The 22,129-nt window shown below is 45.9% G+C and overlaps 1 protein-coding gene across 1 annotated transcript in view; it reads right to left on the reverse strand.

Moving 5' to 3' along the window:
• Positions 1-2,387: 2,387 nt before the first annotated feature.
• Positions 2,388-22,129, reverse strand: part of LOC109877078 (dynein heavy chain 6, axonemal) — a gene marked incomplete at its 3' end in the record, with an annotated part of 48,375 nt that continues 28,633 nt past the window's right edge. The window contains 15 exon segments of the mRNA XM_031818736.1: positions 2,388-2,531; positions 2,920-3,102; positions 6,088-6,210; positions 6,381-6,602; positions 8,090-8,302; positions 10,990-11,116; positions 11,441-11,548; positions 14,762-14,910; positions 15,022-15,189; positions 15,836-15,973; positions 16,301-16,462; positions 19,408-19,563; positions 19,750-19,875; positions 20,106-20,216; positions 21,120-21,284. Of these exon segments, the coding sequence (XP_031674596.1) occupies positions 2,388-2,531; positions 2,920-3,102; positions 6,088-6,210; positions 6,381-6,602; positions 8,090-8,302; positions 10,990-11,116; positions 11,441-11,548; positions 14,762-14,910; positions 15,022-15,189; positions 15,836-15,973; positions 16,301-16,462; positions 19,408-19,563; positions 19,750-19,875; positions 20,106-20,216; positions 21,120-21,284 (2,295 nt within the window).

The raw sequence follows: 22,129 nt of genomic DNA on the forward strand, positions 1-22,129 counted from the left end.
TTGGTAGTGGGCAAGCTTGTTTATCTGTTGGTAGTGGGCAGCTGTTTATCCTTGTAGTGGACAGCTGTTTATCCTGTGGTAGTGGAACAGCTGTTATCCTGTGGTAGTGGCAAGCTGTTTATCCCATGTGTGTAGTGGGACAGCTGTTTCCGTGGTAGTGGGCAGCTGTTTATCCTTTGGTAGTGGCAGCGTTATCCTGTGGTAGTGGGCAGCTGTTTATCCGTTGGTAGTGGTGGCAGCTGTTTATCCTTTGGTAGTGGGCAGCTGTTTATCCTGTGGTAGTGGGCAGCTGTTATCCTGTGGTAGTGGGCAGCTGTTTATCCTGTGGTAGTGGGCAGCTGTTTATCCTGTGGTAGTGGACAGCGGTTTATCCTTTGGTAGTGGGCAGCTGTTTATCCTTTGGTAGTGGGCAGCTGTTTATCCGTTGGTAGTGGACAGCTGTTTATCCTTTGGTATTGGGCAGCTGTTATCCTTTGGTAGTGGGCAGCTGTTTATCCTGTGGTATGGGCAGCTGTTTATCCTGTGGTAGTGGGACAGCTGTTTATCCTTTGGTAGTGGGCAGCTGTTTATCCTGGTAGTGTGCAGCTGTTTATCCTTTGGTAGTGGCAGCTGTTTATCCTGTGGTAGTGGACAGCTGTTTATCCTGTGGTAGTGGGCAGCTGTTTATCCTGTGGTTAGTGGGCAGCTGTTTATCCTTTGGTAGTGGGCAGCTGTTTATCCTGTGTAGTGGACAGCTGTTTATCCTTTGGTAGTGGACAGCTGTTTATCCTGTGGTAGTGGACAGCTGTTTATCTGTGGTAGTGGACAGCTGTTATCCTGTGGTAGTGGACAGCTGTTTATCCTGTGGTAGTGGACAGCTGTTTATCCTTTGGTAGTGGGCAGCTGTTTATCCTGTGGTAGTGACAGCTGTTTATCCTTTGGTAGTGGACAGCTGTTTATCCTTTGGTAGTGGACAGCGTTTATCCTGTGGTAGTGGACAGCTGTTATCCTTTGGTAGTGGGCAAGTGGCCATTGTGGAAATCAAAATAAATGTTGTTGACTAATGTTGATGTTACATATGCAGATTTTAACGAAGAGAAGTTGGTTCTCAAGTTCAGTTCGGCTTGAAAGAGAAATTCTAGCCAGGCAGAAAGGGTCTGGTCCTAGTTCTTGCCCATGGAGTTTCAGATAAAGAAAATCGAACCTTAGAAGAAAACAGGACAGAATCCCCATTCTCCAGTTTACAACCTCTGTAGCATGCTAATACTAGCTAGCACCTGGCGAGGAGTGTTGGCCTTCAGTAATATGTATGGCAGTCAGGGCAGGTTAAGTTGGACTCTGGTAATAGATAAAGCTTTGAACCTGTCTGGAAATGCAGTATTTAAAAAAAATGCAGTCTTCTGATGGTATGGAAAAGAAACAGTATATAGTGTGTCTCTCTCCCCCTGTGTGTGTGATAGGCATGGCATGCTGTAGATGATTATAATTCTCACTATGATGATGATTATTATTATAATTCTGACTATAATGATGATAATGATAATTATGAATATAATGATGATGATGATAATTCTGACTATAATGATGATGATGATAATTCTGACTATAATGATAATAATTCTGACAATAATGAAGATGATCATGATGATAATTCTGACTATAATGATGATGATGATTATAATTCTGACTATAATGATGACTATAATGATGATTATTTTAATTCTGACTATGATGATGATCATAATTCTGACTATGATGATGATTATAATTCTGACAATAATGATGACTATAATTCTGACTATAATGATGCTGATTATAATTCTGACTATGATGATGATTATAATTCTGACTATGATGCTGATTATAATTCTGACTATGATGATGATTATAATTCTGACTATGATGATGATTATAATTCTGACTATGATGATGATTATAATTCTGACTATGATGATGATTATAATTCTGACTATGATGATGATGATTATAATTCTATGATGATGATTATAATTCTGACTAAGATGATGATGATTATAATTCTGATTATAATGATGATGATTATAATTCTGACTATGATGACGATCATAATTCTGACTATGATGATGATTACAATTCTGACTATGATGATGATTACAATTCTGACTATGATGATGATCATAATTCTGACTATGATGATGATCATAATTCTGACTATGATGATGATCATAATTCTGACTATGATGATGATCATAATTCTGACTATAATGATGATGATTACAATTCTGACAATAATGATGATGATTACAATTCTGACAATAATGATGATTATTATAATTCTGACTACAAATGATGACAATGATAATTATTATTAGTATAATTATTCTGACTATGATGATGATTATAACGATGCTGATGAAGGCCCTACTAACCTTGGCATCATTATTGTCTTCAAACTGTTGTCTGACGAAGCTGTCGAAGGCATCCCAGTGGCTGTCAGTCAGGTTACCCCCCACAGACCACAGGTAGCAGAACACAAACGTCTGACACAACACACTGTTCAGGTGCTTAGCTTCCTAGAACACACACACACACACAGAGATGGAACTATACTTAATAAGCAATAAGGCCCGAGGGGGTGTGGTATATGGTCAATATACCACGGCTAAGGGCTGTTCTACGCACAACGCAACGTGGAGTGCCTGGATACAGCCCTTAGCCATGCTATATTGGCCATATACCACAAACCCCCGAGGTGCCTTATTGCTATTATAAACTGGTCGACAACGTAATTAGAGAAGTAAAAAAAATAATGTTTTGTCATACCTGTGGTATACGGTCTGATATACCACGTCTGTCAGCCAATCAGCTTTCAGGGCTCGAACCACCCAGTTTAAAGATGTGTATAATGACTGGTTAACATGTGGTTGTGGTCATGCTGCGCTCTAGTAACATTTAGCCTACCATCTTGAGGTCTGGTCTTCCGTCTCCCAGCAGCAGCGCCTCCAACAGGCAGCAGAGGGTAGTGACCTTACTGATGTCCACCTGGCCCATGGCCTGGACACAACGCTTCCACACAAACTGAAGACCCTTCTCCACGTACTGCTCAAACAACGCCAACAGGTACACACACACTGCTTCAGGGAGCTGGGGGGGGGGTAGAAGGGAGAGGAGGATAGGGGGAGACAGCAACAGAGAGGGCAGAGAGAGTGAGAAGCAGGGCAAGTTAAATGTATGATCAGGACATCAAGAAAAAACAGGTAAAAGTTGGCTTTTGAATTAAGATAAAGATCCATGTCAACCAACCAATCAATAGACAGTAATCAAGATACATCATCTGTCTGCTATAACATCAGAAACAACAGCAGATATAACCCATCATCTGTCAGCTATAACATCAGAAACAACAGCAGATATAACCCATCATCTGTCAGCTATAACATCAGAAACAACAGCAGATATAACCCATCATCTGTCAGCTATAACATCAGAAACAACAGCAGATATAACCCATCATCTGTCAGCTATAACATCAGAAACAACAGCAGATATAACCCATCATCTGTCAGCTATAACATCAGAAACAACAGCAGATATAACCCATCATCTGTCAGCTATAACATCAGAAACAACAGCAGATATAACCCATCATCTGTCAGCTATAACATCAGAAACAACAGCAGATATAACCCATCATCTGTCAGCTATAACATCAGAAACAACAGCAGATATAACCCATCATCTGTCAGCTATAACATCAGAAACAACAGCAGATATAACCCATCATCTGTCAGCTATAACATCAGAAACAACAGCAGATATAACCCATCATCTGTCAGCTATAACATCAGAAACAACAGCAGATATAACCCATCATCTGTCAGCTATAACATCAGACACAACAGCAGATATAACCCATCATCTGTCAGCTATAACATCAGAAACAACAGCAGATATAACCCATCATCTGTCAGCTATAACATCAGAAACAACAGCAGATATAACCCATCATCTGTCAGCTATAACATCAGAAACAACAGCAGATATAACCCATCATCTGTCAGCTATAACATCAGAAACAACAGCAGATATAACCCATTATCTGTCAGCTATAACATCAGAAACAACAGCAGATATAACCCATCATCTGTCAGCTATAACATCAGACACAACAGCAGATATAACCCATCATCTGTCTGCTATAACATCAGACACAACAGCAGATATAACCCATCATCTGTCAGCTATAACATCAGAAACAACAGCAGATATAACCCATCATCTGTCAGCTATAACATCAGACACAACAGCAGATATAACCCATCATCTGTCAGCTATAACATCAGACACAACAGCAGATATAACCCATCTCTGACAACACTGTAGGTCTGTAACATCAGACACAACAGCAGATATAACCCATCTCTGACAATACTGTAGGTCTGTAACATCAGACACAACAGCAGATATAACCCATCATCTGTCAGCTATAACATCAGACACAACAGCAGATATAACCCATCATCTGTCAGCTATAACATCAGACACAACAGCAGATATAACCCATCATCTGTCAGCTATAACATCAGAAACAACAGCAGATATAACCCATCTCTGACAACACTGTAGGTCTGTAACATCAGACACAACAGCAGATATAACCCATCTCTGACAATACTGTAGGTCTGTAACATCAGACACAACAGCAGATATAACCCATCATCTGTCAGCTATAACATCAGACACAACAGCAGATATAACCCATCTCTGACAACACTGTAGGTCTGTAACATCAGACACAACAGCAGATATAACCCATCTCTGACAATACTGTAGGTCTGTAACATCAGACACAACAGCAGATATAACCCATCTCTGACAATACTGTAGGTCTGTAACATCAGACACAACAGCAGATATAACCCATCTCTGACAACACTGTAGGTCTGTAACATCAGACACAACAGCAGATATAACCCATCTCTGACAATACTGTAGGTCTGTAACATCTGTCTGCTATATAACATCAGAAACAACAGCAGATATAACCCATCTCTGACAATACTGTAGGTCTGTAACATCTGTCTGCTATAACATCAGAAACAACAGCAGATATAACCCATCTCTGACAACACTGTAGGTCTGTAACATCTGTCTGCTATAACATCAGAAACAGCAGCAGCAGTACGAGGAAGGATATAAAACCATTTAAAGACAGTTATCATAAAGACAGGGACAGTTCACAGGATCCTCCTCTAATGATGCAAGAGAGAATGTGTAAAGGTTAGAGGTGACGAAGAGAGAATGTGTAAAGGTTAGAGGTGACGAAGAGAGAATGTGTAAAGGTTAGAGGTGACGAAGAGAGAATGTGTAAAGGTTAGAGGTGACGGAGAGAGAATGTGTAAAGGTTAGAGGTGACGAAGAGAGAATGTGTAAAGGTTAGAGGTGACGAAGAGAGAATGTGTAAAGGTTAGAGGTGACGGAGAGAGTGTGTAAAGGTTAGAGGTTAGAGGTGATGTGTTGTGGTGGTTGATGTTTATGATGGATCTGCTGACACTAACGGTAGGAGTACCATTCTAGCCATCTATATAGTTAGATACACCTCTGTCTTTGGTCTGAGACAGGCGACATTCTCTGTGATCTTCACAGAACGATAACATGAGAATACAGATTTCCAAACAGGCTTGACTGAGCCCACAGCTACTTCCACAGAGGGGCATTATGATTATGAAGACATGGTAGATGTATATTCGGAGTAGAGATGTGATCAGCGCAGGAAAACACCTTGTTAGTCAGGCCAGTTATCCAGGTCTGGACCATGTTAAGGAGACTGGTAAATCCCCTTGTTAGTCAGGCCAGTGATCCAGGTCTGGACCATGTTAAGGAGACTGGTAAATCACCTTGTTAGCCAGGCCAGTGATCCAGGTCTGGACCATGTTAAGGAGACTGGTAAATCACCTTGTTAGCCAGGCCAGTGATCCAGGTCTGGACCATGTTAAGGAGACTGGTAAATCACCTTGTTAGTCAGGCCAGTGATCCAGGTCTGGACCATGTTAAGGAGACTGGTAAATCACCTTGTTAGTCAGGCCAGTGATCCAGGTCTGGACCATGTTAAGGAGACTGGTAAATCACCTTGTTAGCCAGGCCAGTGATCCAGGTCTGGACATAGGGCATCCATTTGAGTTCGTTAGAGTCGATGTAGACCATCCCACAGCGACTCACTGTGGCTGGGGACGCCACCGATAAGTCCTGGACCTGAGACACACAACACAGAGGTTGCAGAGCATTTACAAAGTCTGGATCTTTAACATGTCACTATTATCTGTTCATGTCAATGACGTCCATAGTGATTGTCCCGCTTGTCATCAACACTAGAACGCAATGAAGAGGAACCTCTAACCTATAACCCCTGACCCCTCTCTGACCTCAAACACCATGTGTATAGACGGGGTCAGTTTGATGCGTTCGCTGTTGGCCAGACACAGCATCTTGTTGTCGTCCAGGACCGTGTTCATGTTCTCAATCCACAGTGCGTCCACCGGACCGTCCGACACGATCCACTTGTGGTCATCGCTGGTGTCGTTGCAGGCCGCTCGCACGCTGAGCGCCATCAGGCCGTCACGCCACTCCAGGGTCAATATGTTCACCTGTAGGGGTCCGGGATTAAAGGTTAGGGGCTCATGTTATGCACTTTGTAACCTATGTTTGTATCTACACATTGGTAAAAACCAATAGCAAGTGAGTGAGTAAACGAGTGAGCAAGCGAACGAAGGATTCATTGATTGAACTAATTGGTACATTAATGAGTTGGATGGTTAACTGTTAACAAATCAACTGACTGTTTATGGATAGATTTATTTATAGACTGATTGAAAAAATGTGGTATTCACTTTTATTTATTCAGAGCAGCTCAATTGAGACCAGGGTCTCATTCCCAATGGTGCCCTGAGTACAAACCTTTTCTCACAAACAGGAAGAGAAATGAACATTACCAATAAAACATGACCATAGTTAACAACTGGCAGTAGATATGACTGTACAACCTGCTTCCTGCTATTTAGGGAGAGGCCAGATCTACAGTACGTCTAAAAACAGAAGCCCACTTTAAATCTGAGCTTTTTAACTAGCTCATCCATGTGTTCTATTAAACATTAAGTCTTAGCCAATCGAAATGCACAGATATTTATAGGTGGGAACCCGAAAGATGGGAGAACCATCCAATAAATAAGTATGTAGTCCATCTGAAACAATTTTGAGAGAATTAGTGAACAACATGTATTTAGTTTTGCACACATTAAGTACCAGTTTTAAACCAACCAGGGCATTCTGTAAGGTAACAAGGTCCGACTGCAGCTCTAATATAAACTGGCAAACAGTTGGGTCAGTGGCATACATCACACTGTCGTCTGCCTACAGATGAATATTACAAGTTAACAGATAGACCAGTATTATTGACATAAATAGTAAAGAGAACAGGTCCCAGTACAGACCCCTGCGGTACACCTTTTGTAATATCCAGGAAACTAGACTGAACACCATCAGAGATCATGCATTGAGTCCTGTCTGACAGATCATTCTCAAACCACTTGCAAAAAGCCTGACCCAGACCTATTTCAGTCAGCCTTTGAATGAGAATGTGACGGTCAACAATGTCAAAGGCCTCGAAAAGGTCTCTAAATAAGGCAGCAGAATGATTTTTTTATGATCCAAGCAATTTAACACATCATCTAGAATAACCGTAGCAGCTGAACCGGTGCTGTGTCCAGGTCTAAAACCGGATTGGTTCATATTAGAACAGTGAGAAGTTAAAAAAGTTATTCGCTAAAAGTTGGTCGGGGAAATTGGACAGTAGTTATCTAAGTCAGAAGGATCTCCTCCTTCATGTAAGGGGAGGACATGTGCCACTTTCCAGATCTTAAATGAGAACACCAGAAACAATAGTCAGGTTAAAATAAAGGTCAGTGGTTCTGTAAGTGGAGCAGAGAGCTGCAGTGAGAAGAGGTCAAGAGAATCAGCCCCTATAGCTTTATTAACATCCGCAAAGCCCTCAGTACATCATAGACATCAAATGGTTGAAATGAAACGACAGTATGTGAGTCTGTTAGTGCACAGATGAATTGTCAGCCAGGCGTACCTCTCCGTAGAGCTCTCCCATGGTGACAGACTTGGGGTTGAGGACGTATGTCTTGACCGGGAGGTAGAAGGGGTTGTGTTTCCCGTGGCCAGCCTGCCACAGGGTATCTAAGGTATCAGACAGGATGGAGTAGACCGTGGTCTTCCCTCCACCTGTAGGACCCACCAACATCACACCATGACGTACTATCATGGTCTCATACAGCTGGATCACCTGGAGGGAGGGAGAGGAAGGGTTACAACCACACAGAGATCACCTGGAGGGAGGGAGAGGAAGGGTTACAACCACACAGAGATCACCTGGAGGGAGGGAGAGGAAGGGTTACAATCACACAGAGAAACATATAAGGATCATACATCATCACTAATTCATGTATTTTAATTTGAAGTCAAACTGAACCAAATTGAATGATTTTGTTGAATTATGTTTTTGTGTTTAATCTTGATCATTTGTAATGACATAGCCATCATTGATTACTTAATTATATAAAGCACTTTAAGGCCTACATTATGTTTATTTAAATTAATACATAAGTTCAGTCAGTCAGTCAGTACCTTGTAGGTCATGTTGGGTAGGCTCAGTCAGTACCTTGTTGGTCATGCTGGGTAGGGTCAGTCAGTACCTTGTGCATCATGCTGGGTAGGGTCAGTCAGTACATTGTGCATCATGCTGGGTAGGGTCAGTCAGTACATTGTGCGTCATGCTGGGTAGGGTCAGTCAGTACCTTGTGCGTCATGCTGGGTAGGGTCAGTCAGTACCTTGTTGGTCATGCTGGGTAGGGTCAGTCAGTACCTTGTGCGTCATGCTGGGTAGGGTCAGTCAGTACCTTGTGCGTCATGCTGGGTAGGGTCAGTCAGTACCTTGTGCGTCATGCTGGGTAGGGTCAGCCAGTACCTTGTGCGTCATGCTGGGTAGGGGCAGTCAGTACCTTGTGCGTGATGCTGGGTAGGGTCAGTCAGTACCTTGTGCGTCATGCTGGATAGGGTCAGTCAGTACCTTGTGCGTCATGCTGGGTAGGGTCAGTCAGTACATTGTGCGTCATGCTGGGTAGGGTCAGTCAGTACATTGTGCGTCATGCTGGGTAGGGTCAGTCAGTACATTGTGCGTCATGCTGGGTAGGGTCAGTCAGTACCTTGTGCGTCATGCTGGGTAGGGTCAGTCAGTACATTGTGCGTCATGCTGGGTAGGGTCAGTCAGTACCTTGTGCGTCATGCTGGGTAGGGTCAGTCAGTGCCTTGTAGGTCATGTTGGGTAGGGTCAGTCAGTACCTTGTTGGTCATGCCGGGGAGGGTCAGTCAGTACCTTGTAGGTCATGTTGGGTAGGGTCAGTCAGTACCTTGTTGGTCATGTTGGGTAGGGTCAGTCAGTACCTTGTAGGGCATGTTGGGTAGGGTCAGTCAGTACCTTGTTGGTCATGCTGGGTAGGGTCAGTCAGTACCTTGTAGGTCATGTTGGGTAGGGTCAGTCTGTACCTTGTTGGTCATGCTGGGCAGGGTCAGTCAGTACCTTGTTGGTCATGCTGGGTAGGGTCAGTCAGTACCTTGTTGGTCATGCTGGGTAGGGTCAGTCTGTACCTTGTTGGTCATGCTGGGTAGGGTCAGTCAGTACCTTGTTGGTCATGCTGGGTAGGGTCAGTCAGTACCTTGTAGGTCATGTTGGGTAGGGTCAGTCTGTACCTTGTTGGTCATGCTGGGTAGGGTCAGTCAGTACCTTGTTGGTCATGCTGGGTAGGGTCAGTCAGTACCTTGTGCATCATGCTGGGTAGGATCAGTCAGTACCTTGTGCGTCATGCTGGGTAGGGTCAGTCAGTACCTTGTGCGTCATGCTGGGTAGGGTCAGTCAGTACCTTGTGCGTCATGCTGGGTAGGGTCAGTCTGTACCTTGTTGGTCATGCTGGGTAGGGTCAGTCAGTACCTTGTTGGTCATGCTGGGTAGGGTCAGTCAGTACCTTGTAGGTCATGTTGGGTAGGGCCAGTCTGTACCTTGTTGGTCATGCTGGGTAGGGTCAGTCAGTACCTTGTGCATCATGCTGGGTAGGATCAGTCAGTACCTTGTGCGTCATGCTGGGTAGGGTCAGTCAGTACCTTGTGCATCATGCTGGGTAGGGTCAGTCAGTACCTTGTGCATCATGCTGGGTAGGGTCAGTCAGTACATTGTGCGTCATGCTGGGTAGGGTCAGTCAGTACCTTGTGCGTCATGCTGGGTAGGGTCAGTCAGTACCTTGTGCGTCATGCTGGGTAGGGTCAGTCTGTACCTTGTTGGTCATGCTGGGTAGGGTCAGTCAGTACCTTGTTGGTCATGCTGGGTAGGGTCAGTCAGTACCTTGTAGGTCATGTTGGGTAGGGCCAGTCTGTACCTTGTTGGTCATGCTGGGTAGGGTCAGGCAGTACCTTGTTGGTCATGCTGGGTAGGGTCAGTCAGTACCTTGTGCATCATGCTGGGTAGGATCAGTCAGTACCTTGTGCATCATGCTGGGTAGGGTCAGTCAGTACCTTGTGCATCATGCTGGGTAGGGTCAGTCAGTACCTTGTGCATCATGCTGGGTAGGGTCAGTCAGTACATTGTGCGTCATGCTGGGTAGGGTCAGTCAGTACATTGTGCGTCATGCTGGGTAGGGTCAGTCAGTACCTTGTGCGTCATGCTGGGTAGGGTCAGTCAGTACATTGTGCGTCATGCTGGGTAGGGTCAGTCAGTACCTTGTGCGTCATGCTGGGTAGGGTCAGTCAGTACCTTGTGCGTCATGCTGGGTAGGGTCAGTCAGTACCTTGTGCGTCATGCTGGGTAGGGTCAGTCAGTACCTTGTGCGTCATGCTGGGTAGGGTCAGTCAGTACCTTGTGCGTCATGCTGGGTAGGGTCAGTCAGTACCTTGTGCGTCATGCTGGGTAGGGTCAGTCAGTACCTTGTGCGTCATGCTGGGTAGGGGCTGCAGGTTGCGTTTCACTAGAGACTCCAGGATGGTGGTTTGGAGAACACCGTAGTCATGTTCAGGGATGGAAACGCCAGGGAACAGGTCAGACATGATGCCACTAGAGCAGAGAACACACAGACACAGAACCGTCATATACAGAAACACACAGACGTCACACACACAGAGCCGTCATACGGACATACACACACAGTCATACACAGGCGTCACACACACAGAGCCGTCATACGGACAAACACACACGTCAGTCTGCAGTAAGGCATGATGAGGCATGATGAGGCCTGATGAGGCATAGTGCTGTAGTGCTGTAGTGCTGTAACATTAACATAGTGCTGTAACATTAGCTGTGGGACACCATTGGTTTGTGTGTGTGTGTATGTGTGTGTGTGTGTGTCTGTGTGTGTGTGTGTGTGTGTTCTCTCACCCAAAGAGCGCAGCATCGTCTGTGAGGAACTTGGGCAGATTGGAGTCTCTCAGAGCCCTGATCAGAACCACGTCTTCACTCAGGTGGGGGTTCTCTCTCTTCAGAGAGCTGTCAGGGGTCACACACACAACATAATGCATTCTCTATAAATGTGGGGGTCCCTCTCTCTTCAGAGAGCTGTCGGGGGTCACACATACAACATAATGCATTCTCTATAAATGTGGGGGTTCTCTCTCTTCAGAGAGCTGTCGGGGGTCACACGCACAACATAATGCATTCTCTATAAATGTGGGGGTCCCTCTCTCTTCAGAGAGCTGTCGGGGGTCACACGCACAACATAATGCATTCTCTATAAATGTGGGGGTCCCTCTCTCTTCCGAGAGTCAAAATCACTTCCTTAAATCACTTCCTAAATTGACTGACTTCAATTTGGAATCGTCTAAAGGTCACTGAACTGAATACATCACCGGGTCGTCTAAAGGTCACTGAACTGAATGCATCACTGGGTCGTCTAAAGGTCACTGAACTGAATACATCACTGGGTCGTCTAAAGGTCACTGAACTGAATACATCACTGGGTCGTCTAAAGGTCACTGAACTGAAACATCACCGGGTCGTCTAAAGGTCACTGAACTGAAACATCACCGGGTCGTCTAAAGGTCACTGAACTGAAACATCACTTTAAACACACTCACCATCTCTCTGTTACACACAAACACACATGCAGACACACACAGCTTGGTTGGAGGTTGTTAGGTAGAAGTGAATTCCTCTCCTCTCTCCTCCTGTCATCCTCCCTCCCTCCTTTCCCAGAGCTCGGCTAATCAAGGTGGATGATGATTCCCCAGTGACTGTTCACCAACCCATTCATTAATAATGTGGAGTGCTGGAACACACACACCCACACACACAGGCTGATAATGGCAGGCCCATTACATTGGATTTACAGCGGTAGTAAAAAGTGAATGAGACAGACAGAAGAGGGTGGCTCTAAACAGTCAGAGGGCTTGTTATTCACACACCTGTAAAATGAACAGCTCACCCTGTGACAAGACAATAGCTGCGTGAGTCAATCTGGGATTAAGTGTGATGGATGGGACAGACAGGGGACATTACTACCACATCTAGACCAGGAGCATGATGGATGGGACAGACAGGGGACATTACTACCACATCTAGACCAGGAGTGTGATGGATGGGACAGACAGGGGACATTACTACCACATCTAGACCAGGAGCATGATGGATGGGACAGACAGGGGACATTACTACCACATCTAGACCAGGAGTGTGATGGATGGGACAGACAGGGGACATTACTACCACATCTAGACCAGGAGTGTGATGAATGGGACAGACAGGGGACATTACTACCACATCTAGACCAGGAGCGAGATGGATGGGACAGACAGGGGACATCACTACCACATCTAGACCAGGAGGATCTGAATGATGCCAATCATCTTTAATATGATGCTGATACAGTGTCTCAGTCCTTCCTGTCAGGGAGCTGTCGTGTGATGAGGAACGGGTCAGTAGACCAGGCAGGATGTCATATGCTACTATCTTATTCTCTCTGAGTCAGCCCTGCAGAGAGGAAACAAGGCATTTCCCTTGTCTAGTCTGCTCTTCCTGTCACCATTCTGCACTGTGTCACTCTCAGCTTTGACAATAAGGTCTGTGTCCCAAATGGCACCTTATTCCCTATATAAAGCTGGTCAAAAGCAGTGCACTGCATAGGGAATATGGTGCCATTGGGAACGCTACCCAAAGGTTCACATTTGCATAGAAGTGGCTGTAAAATGCATAAGGGTAGAGGGTTCTGGGTAGAGGGTTCTGGGTAGAGGGGGATCTGTAAACGGCACTATGAGGATACAACTGAATATCGTTTCAATCTGATTTGTACATAAAGTGACCTTTACCTTGTTTTTTCATAAGCCCAGAAACTGTCAGATACCGGCTGGTGGTTTTGATTGAATAGAGTTCTGTTTTTCTCTCTGTGTCCTATCTGGTCATGACGAGTTCAAAAGTACCTTGTTTTTACCCCCAAAATCTAACTGATACCGGTTTGCAACTTTGATTGAACAGGGTGGGTACAACATTGTGTCCTAGCCTAGACCAGTATAGAATAGCACCCCCTGTGTGTCCTACCCTAGACCGGTATAGAATAGCACACCCTGTGTGTCCTACCCTAGACCAGTATAGAATAGCACCCCCTGTGTGTCCTACCCTAGACCAGTATAGAATAGCACCCCCTGTGTGTCCTACCCTAGACCAGTATAGAATAGCACCCCCTGTGTGTCCTACCCTAGACCAGTATAGAATAGCACCCCTTGTGGGTCCTACCCTAGACCAGTATAGAATAGCACCCCCTGTGGGTCCTACCCTAGACCAGTATAGAATAGCACCCCCTGTGGGTCCTACCCTAGACCAGTATAGAATAGCACCCCCTGTGGGTCCTACCCTAGACCAGTATAGAATAGCACCCCCTGTGTGTCCTACCCTAGACCAGTATAGAATAGCACCCCTTGTGGGTCCTACCCTAGACCAGTATAGAATAGAACCCCCTGTGTGTCCTACCCTAGACCAGTATAGAATAGCACCCCTTGTGGGTCCTACCCTAGACCAGTATAGAATAGCACCCCCTGTGTGTCCTACCCTAGACCAGTATAGAATAGCACCCCCTGTGGGTCCTACCCTAGACCAGTATAGAATAGCACCCCCTGTGGGTCCTACCCTAGACCAGTATAGAATAGCACCCCCTGTGTGTCCTACCCTAGACCAGTATAGAATAGCACCCCCTGTGTGTCCTACCCTAGACCGGTATAGAATAGCACCCCCTGTGTGTCCTACCCTAGACCAGTATAGAATAGCACCCCCTGTGTGTCCTACCCTAGACCAGTATAGAATAGCACCCCCTGTGTGTCCTACCCTAGACCGGTATAGAATAGCACCCCCTGTGTGTCCTACCCTAGACTGGTATAGAATAGCACCCCCTGTGGGTCCTACCCTAGACCAGTATAGAATAGCACCCCCTGTGTGTCCTACCCTAGACCAGTATAGAATAGCACCCCCTGTGGGTCCTACCCTAGACCGGTATAGAATAGCACCCCCTGTGTGTCCTACCCTAGACCAGTATAGAATAGCACCCCCTGGGGGTCCTACCCTAGACCAGTATAGAATAGCACCCCCTGTGTGTCCTACCCTAGACCAGTATAGAATAGCACCCCCTATGGGTCCTACCCTAGACCAGTATAGAACAGCACCCCCTGTGGGTCCTACCCTAGACCAGTACAGAACAGCACCCCCTGTGGGTCCTACCCTGCCATGACGAGGACAGACTTGACGGCCCTCATGCCGAAGTCGTAGTGGTCCTGTTGGGAGAGCTGCTCAGAACACAGCTTGTACATCTGGGTCATCTTTCGGGCCAGAGTCTTACTGGACTCAAAACCCTCAGAGTAGAGGATCACCTAGAGGAGGAGAGAATGGAAGCATGGAGGGGGAGAAACGGAAGTCAATGATCTGCTCCCCAGCTACAAATGACCTCAGCATCGTAACACATCCCCAGCCCCCCCAGTTACCTCAGCGATCAGGGCATAGTTGGGCACCATCATGGCTATGGGTCTGAACAGGGCTTTGAGGTTGTCAGGGAGCTCAGTGCGTCCAGCGTAGCCTGGGTTCATAGTGATGAAGGCAGCACATGTCATCACCAGCTTGATCTCTCTGCCCTCAAACATGAACCTGGACAGCTACAAGACAGAGACCACATGACACGGAGGACTGAACCAGGTTGTGAGCATCTACCATGTCATTTACTAAGGTAGAGTACACATCACCGTGACAACAGGAACAGACGATTCTGTTAGTTAAACTACTGAAGAAACAGACCTGATATCCAGGCTTTAGTTCAGAGGGCTAACAACTTCTTCAATCTTGCCTGACTGGTGTGATGGATGGAGGTTAGAACTAGGAAGGCTGTGGGTGACCAGGTGTAGCTATACCGTGGCCATCTTCACATTGTGGATGGTGGTGAGTTGTAGGTACCAGTATATACTGTATTTGTGATATATTCCAGCAATAAGGCCCGAGGAGATGTGGTTATTGGCCAATATACCACGGCTAACGGCTGTTCTTAAGCACGACACAACGCAGGGTGCCTGGATACAGCCCTTAGCCGTGCTACATTGGCCATATACCACAAACCCAGGGTTGCCTTAATGCTATTATAAACTGGTTATCAACATAATTAGAGCAGTAAACAATACATGTTTCGTCATACCGGTAGTATACTGTCTAATATACCACGGACTTCAGCCAATCAGCATTCAGGGCTCGAACCACCCAGTTTCTAAATGTAAAGATATTGGGACAGACAGGGGAAAGGGGGGGGTATACCTTGGCCATCTTGGCATTGCGGATAGTAATGAGTTGCTGGGCGATGACAGACAGCACCTCAATGTCGATGCGGTTAAACTCATCAAAACAACACCAGGCCCCTGATTGGGCCAGACCACTGAAGAACTTCCCCATCATCTACAACACAGACAGGTGATTGGTTAAGCAGATAGCAGGAATAAAACAGGATCCTTCATTATGAAGAAGATCCACTGCTGTGGTGACACTGTCCCCTAGTGTTAGTGTCTGGGTAAAACAAAGACAATAGGAGAGAGGGAGACAGAGGGTTGGGATTAGAAGGGTAAAGGAAGAGGGGGAGAGAACAGGGTTCCCCAAACAGCTGATTGAAATAACCAACTCATCATCAGGCTCTGATTATTTGACTCAGCTGTGCAATGCCGGGGCAGGACTGAGTTTGGGAAACCCTGGAATAGAAGGTTCTGTGCTGGTCAGTCTAATCAGTACCTTGTAGTCCAGTCCATCAGAACAGTTGAAGACGACACACTGGATGGACAGAGCTTTGGCCAGGTCCTTAGTGGTCTCCGTCTTCCCTGTTCCAGCTGGGCCTGCTGGAGCCCCACCAAGGTCTAACTGAAGAGCCCCCATCAGACACAGGTAGCAACGATCCTAGAGACATACAATGGGTTAATGGATGGAGAGATCCTAGAGAGATCCTAGAGAGAGACAACAGGTTAGTGGGTGGAGAGATCCTAGAGAGATCCTAGAGAGAGACAATGGGTTAATGGGTGGAGAGATCCTAGAGAGAGACATACAACGGGTTAATGAATAGAGAGATCCTAGAGAGAGACATACAACGGGTTAATGAATGGAGAGATCCTAGAGAGAGACATACAATCGGTTAATGGATGGAGAGATCCTAGAGAGATCCTAGAGAGATCCTAGAGAGAGACAACAGGTTAGTGGGTGGAGAGATCCTAGAGAGATCCTAGAGAGAGACAATGGGTTAATGGGTGGAGAGATCCTAGAGAGAGTCAACAGGTTAATGGGTGGAGAGATCCTAGAGAGAGACAACAGGTTAGTGGGTGGAGAGATCCTAGAGAGATCCTAGAGAGAGACAATGGGTTAATGGGTGGAGAGATCCTAGAGAGAGACAACAGGTTAATGGGTGGAGAGATCCTAGAGAGAGACAACAGGTTAGTGGGTGGAGAGATCCTAGAGAGATCCTAGAGAGAGACAATGGGTTAATGGGTGGAGAGATCCTAGAGAGAGACAACAGGTTAGTGGGTGGAGAGATCCTAGAGAGAGACAACAGGTTAGTGGGTGGAGAGATCCTAGAGAGAGACAATGGGTTAATGGATGGAGAGATCCTAGAGAGATCCTAGAGAGATCCTAGAGAGATCCTAGAGAGAGACAATGGGTTAATGGGTGGAGAGATCCTAGAGAGAGACAACAGGTTAATGGGTGGAGAGATCCTAGAGAGATACAATGAGTTAATAGATGGAGAGATCCTAGAGAGATACAATGAGTTAATAGATGGAGAGATCCTAGAGAGATTCAACGGGTTAATTGATGGAGAGATCCTAGAGAGAGACAACAGGTTAATGGATGGAGAGATCCTAGAGAGATACAACAGGTTAATGGATGGAGAGATCCTAGAGAGATTCTAGAGAGAGACAACAGGTTAATGGGTGGAGAGATCCTAGAGAGATACAACAGGTTAATGGATGGAGAGATCCTAGAGAGATCCTAGAGAGAGACAACAGGTTAATGGATGGAGAGATCCTAGAGAGATACAACAGGTTAATGGATGGAGAGATCCTAGAGAGATTCTAGAGAGATCCTAGAGAGAGACAATGGGTTAATAGATGGAGAGATCCTAGAGAGATCCTAGAGAGATACAACAGGTTAGTGGGTGGAGAGATCCTAGAGAGATACAATGAGTTAATGGATGGAGAGATCCTAGAGAGATGCAATGAGTTAATAGATGTAGAGATCCTAGAGAGAGACAATGGGTAAATGTGGGGAGTTCCTAGAGAGATCCTAGAGAGAGACAACAGGTTCATGGGTAGAGAGATCCTAGAGAGACAACAGGTTAGTGGGTGGAGAGATCCTAGAGAGAGACAACAGGTTAATAGATGGAGAGATCCTAGAGAGAGACAACAGGTTAGTGGGTAGAGAGATCCTAGAGAGATCCTAGAGAGATACAATGAGTTAATGGATGGAGAGATCCTAGAGAGAGACATACAACGGGTTAATGAATAGAGAGATCCTAGAGAGAGACATACAACGGGTTAATGAATGGAGAGATCCTAGAGAGAGGTCAGTCAATCAGGAAAATTAAGAACATTGAAAGTTACTTCAAGTGCCAGTCGCAAAAATGATGATGAAACTGGCTCTCATGAGGACCGCCACAGGAATGGAAGACCCAGAGTTACCTCTGCTACAGAGGACAAGTTCATTAGAGCTACCAGCCTCAGAAATTGCAGCCCAAATAGATGCTTCACGTAGTTCAAGTAACAGACATCACAACATCAACTGTTCAGAGGGGACTGTGTAAATCAGGCCTTTGTGGTTGAATTGCTGCAAAGAAACCACTACTAAAAGGACACCAATTAGAAGAAGAGTTGCTTGGGCCAAGAAACACGAGCAATGAACATTAGACTGGTGGAAATCTGTCCTTTGGTCTGATGACTCCAAATTTGAGATTTTTGGTTCCAACCGTCATGTCTTTGTGAGACGCAGGATAGTTGAACGGATGATCTCTGCATGTGTGGTTCCCACAGTGAAGCACGGAGGAAGAGGTGTGATGCTGTGGGGGTGCTTTGCTGGTGAAACTGTCTGTGATTTACTTAGAATTCAAGGCACACTTAACCAGCATGGCTACCACCACATTCTGCAGCGATACGCCATCCCATCTGGTTTGAGCTTAGTAGGACTATCATTTTTTTTTCAACAGGACAATGACCCAACACACCTCCAGGCTGTGTAAGGGCTATTTGACCAAGAAGGAGAGTGATGAAGTGTTGCATCAGATGACCTGGCATCCACATTACCAAACCTCAACCCAATTGAGATGGTTTGGGATGAGTTGGACCGCAGAGTGAAGAGCAGCCAACAAGTGCTCAGCATATGTGGGAACTCCTTCAAGACTGTTGGAAAAGCATTCCAGGTGAAGCTGGTTGAGAGAATGCCAAGTGTGGGCAAAGCTGTCATCAAGGCAAAGGGTGGCTACTTTGAAGAATCTCAAATATAAAGTATATTTGGATTTGTTTAACTTTGAGACACAGGGGAACATGGGCATGTTAATCAAGGCATCCTGACACATTTTTCCCCACATAGTGCTTTTCTGATTTCCCCATGCAGTCTGATGAGGGAAAATGTCCCGAAGTGCAGGTGCACACACACACACACACACACACACACACACACCAAGACAATCATGCACAGAAGGATACCATCTGCAATGTCTTAGACTGTTGCTTTGATACATTGTTTGTTACTGTCTTGTGTGTGTGTGTGTGTGTGTGTGTGTGTGTGTGTGTGTGTGTGTGTGTGTGTGTGTGTGTGTGTGTGTGTGTGTGTGTGTGTGTGTGTGTGTGTGTGTGTATTACCGTGAGTGGGGTGATGACGAGACGAGGGCAGGCCCCCAGGTATTCATATCCATAGATGTAGGTGGACAGAGCCATCCTGGCCACACAGTTATCTAGGTCCAAGTCCCAGTAGTAACGCAGCTGCCTCTGCCACTCAAAGTTACTGCTGGAGTCAACCTACACACACACACACACACACACACACACACACACACAGCCTTGGTCACTAATCAAGGTCAAGGCCAAATAAACAGGACATAAACAGTTATTTTTGATCAGACAAGTTGGATTTATGTAAAACTATCTTTTTTCAATGAACTACACTTCCCATGATGCAGTGGGTGGTTTGCAGGCCTACAATACCTTCCGGGCCACGAGGTCTGTGACAATGTCCCTGGCGTGCACGTCTACGGTGATGAGAGCTGTGATGATGTTACGGTGCAGGGTGGGGAGTTGGCCTCGAACCAGGGCTGCTAGGGCATTCAGCCTCTATAGACAGACAGACAGGCAGACAGACAAGCAGACAGACAAGCAGACAGACAGACAAGCAGACAGACAAGTAGGGAGGGAGGCAGGCAGACATACAAGCAGACAGACAGACACGAGGAGAATCATCAAATGATAAATAACAAAAGTATTTCTATGTAGATAAATATCTCTGTTCCAAGGTGTTGTCACCACTGTAGGCTGTTGAAAACAGTCATTGTGGACGGTCGTACATCAATGTTGACATATTCAAAGTCCTGCAGGGCCATGAAGTGGTCGTGGTCTCCCTCCAGACAGCCGTCCAGGTCTCTGCACCACATCAACTGACTGATGGTTAACACCACCTGGTGGACACAGAGGAATACTGCAGCTGGACATTAACCTCTTACAGACACCTGATGGTTAACACCACCTGGTGGACACAGAGGAAAACTGCAGCTGGACATTAACTCATACAGACACCTGATGGTTAACACCACCTGGTGGACACAGAGGAATACTGCAGCTGGACATTAACCTCTTACAGACACCTGATGGTTAACACCACCTGGTGGACACAGAGGAATACTGCAGCTGGACATTAACTCATACAGACACCTGATGGTTAACACCACCTGGTGGACACAGAGGAATACTGCAGCTGGACATTAACCTCTTACAGACACCTGATGGTTACTGCAGCTGCAGCTGGACATTAACCTCTTACAGACACCTGATGGTTAACACCACCTGGTGGACACAGAGGAATACTGCAGCTGGACATTAACTCATACAGACACCTGATGGTTAACACCACCTGGTGGACACAGAGGAATACTGCAGCTGGACATTAATCTCTTACAGACACCTGATGGTTAACACCACCTGGTGGACACAGAGGAATACTGCAGCTGGACATTAACCTCTTACAGACACCTGATGTTTAACACCACCTGGTGGACACAGAGGAATACTGCAGCTGGACATTAACCTCTTACAGACACCTGATGGTTAACACCACCTGGTGGACACAGAGGAATACTGCAGCTGGACATTAACCTCTTACAGACACCAGGTTTACAACACATGATAATCATACCATAGGTATTCATTCATTTCTTCAGAGGCTACTCTTGTTGTTTGCTCTGGTAGTCAGCGATGGAGGTTAGTGTGTGTGTGTGTGTGTGTGTGTGTGTGTGTGTGTGTGTGTGTGTGTGTGTGTGTGTGTGTGTGTGTGTGTGTGTGTGTGTGTGTGTGTGTGTGTGCACCTGTGAGGGGTGTCCAGCCACCACCCACTCCTCTCGTTCTTTACTCTGGTAGTCAGCGATGGAGGCCTTGCTGAGGCGGCGGAGGGAAGAGAACATGGCCTCCTCTACTTTACCCAGCCAGTCCTCTACGTTACCACGTGCCTTCAGACCTTTAGCCAGGCCCACCTACACACACACAGAATGAACACACACAAATACACACGCACAGAATGAACACACACAAATACACACACACAGAATATTATAATGGAAGTCAAGGATAACATTTTCATTAAAAACTTTGTTACGTCCATCTTGACGTCTGAAGATCCATCTGCAGTGACAGTGAAACAATCAACAGAGAGAAAGACAGGGAGGTCTCCTCTCCTTCAGGTGAGACCATGACCAGTATATTACCTACCTCCTCTCCTTCAGGTGAGACCATGACCAGTATATTACCTACCTTCTCTCCTTCAGGTGAGACCATGACCAGTATATTACCTACCTCCTCTCCTTCAGGTGAGACCATGACCAGTATATTAACTACCTTCTCTCCTTCAGGTGAGACCATGACCAGTATATTACCTACCTCCTCTCTTTCAGGTGAGACCATGACCAGTATATTACCTACCTCCTCTCCTTCAGGTGAGACCATGACCAGTATATTACCTACCTCCTCTCCTTCAGGTGAGACCATGACCAGTATATTACCTACCTCCTCTCCTTCAGGTGAGACCATGACCAGTATATTACCTACCTTCTCTCTCCTTCAGGTGAGACCATGACCAGTATATTACCTACCTCCTCTCCTTCAGGTGAGACCATGACCAGTATATTACCTACCTCCTCTCTTTCAGGTGAGACCATGACCAGTATATTACCTACCTCCTCTCCTTCAGGTGAGACCATGACCAGTATATTACCTACCTCCTCTCTCCTTCAGGTGAGACCATGACCAGTATATTACCTACCTCCTCTCCTTCAGGTGAGACCATGACCAGTATATTACCTACCTTCTCTCCTTCAGGTGA

The sequence above is a fragment of the Oncorhynchus kisutch genome, unplaced genomic scaffold, assembly GCF_002021735.2.
Source record: "Oncorhynchus kisutch isolate 150728-3 unplaced genomic scaffold, Okis_V2 scaffold1579, whole genome shotgun sequence".
Lineage (NCBI taxonomy): Eukaryota > Metazoa > Chordata > Actinopteri > Salmoniformes > Salmonidae > Oncorhynchus > Oncorhynchus kisutch.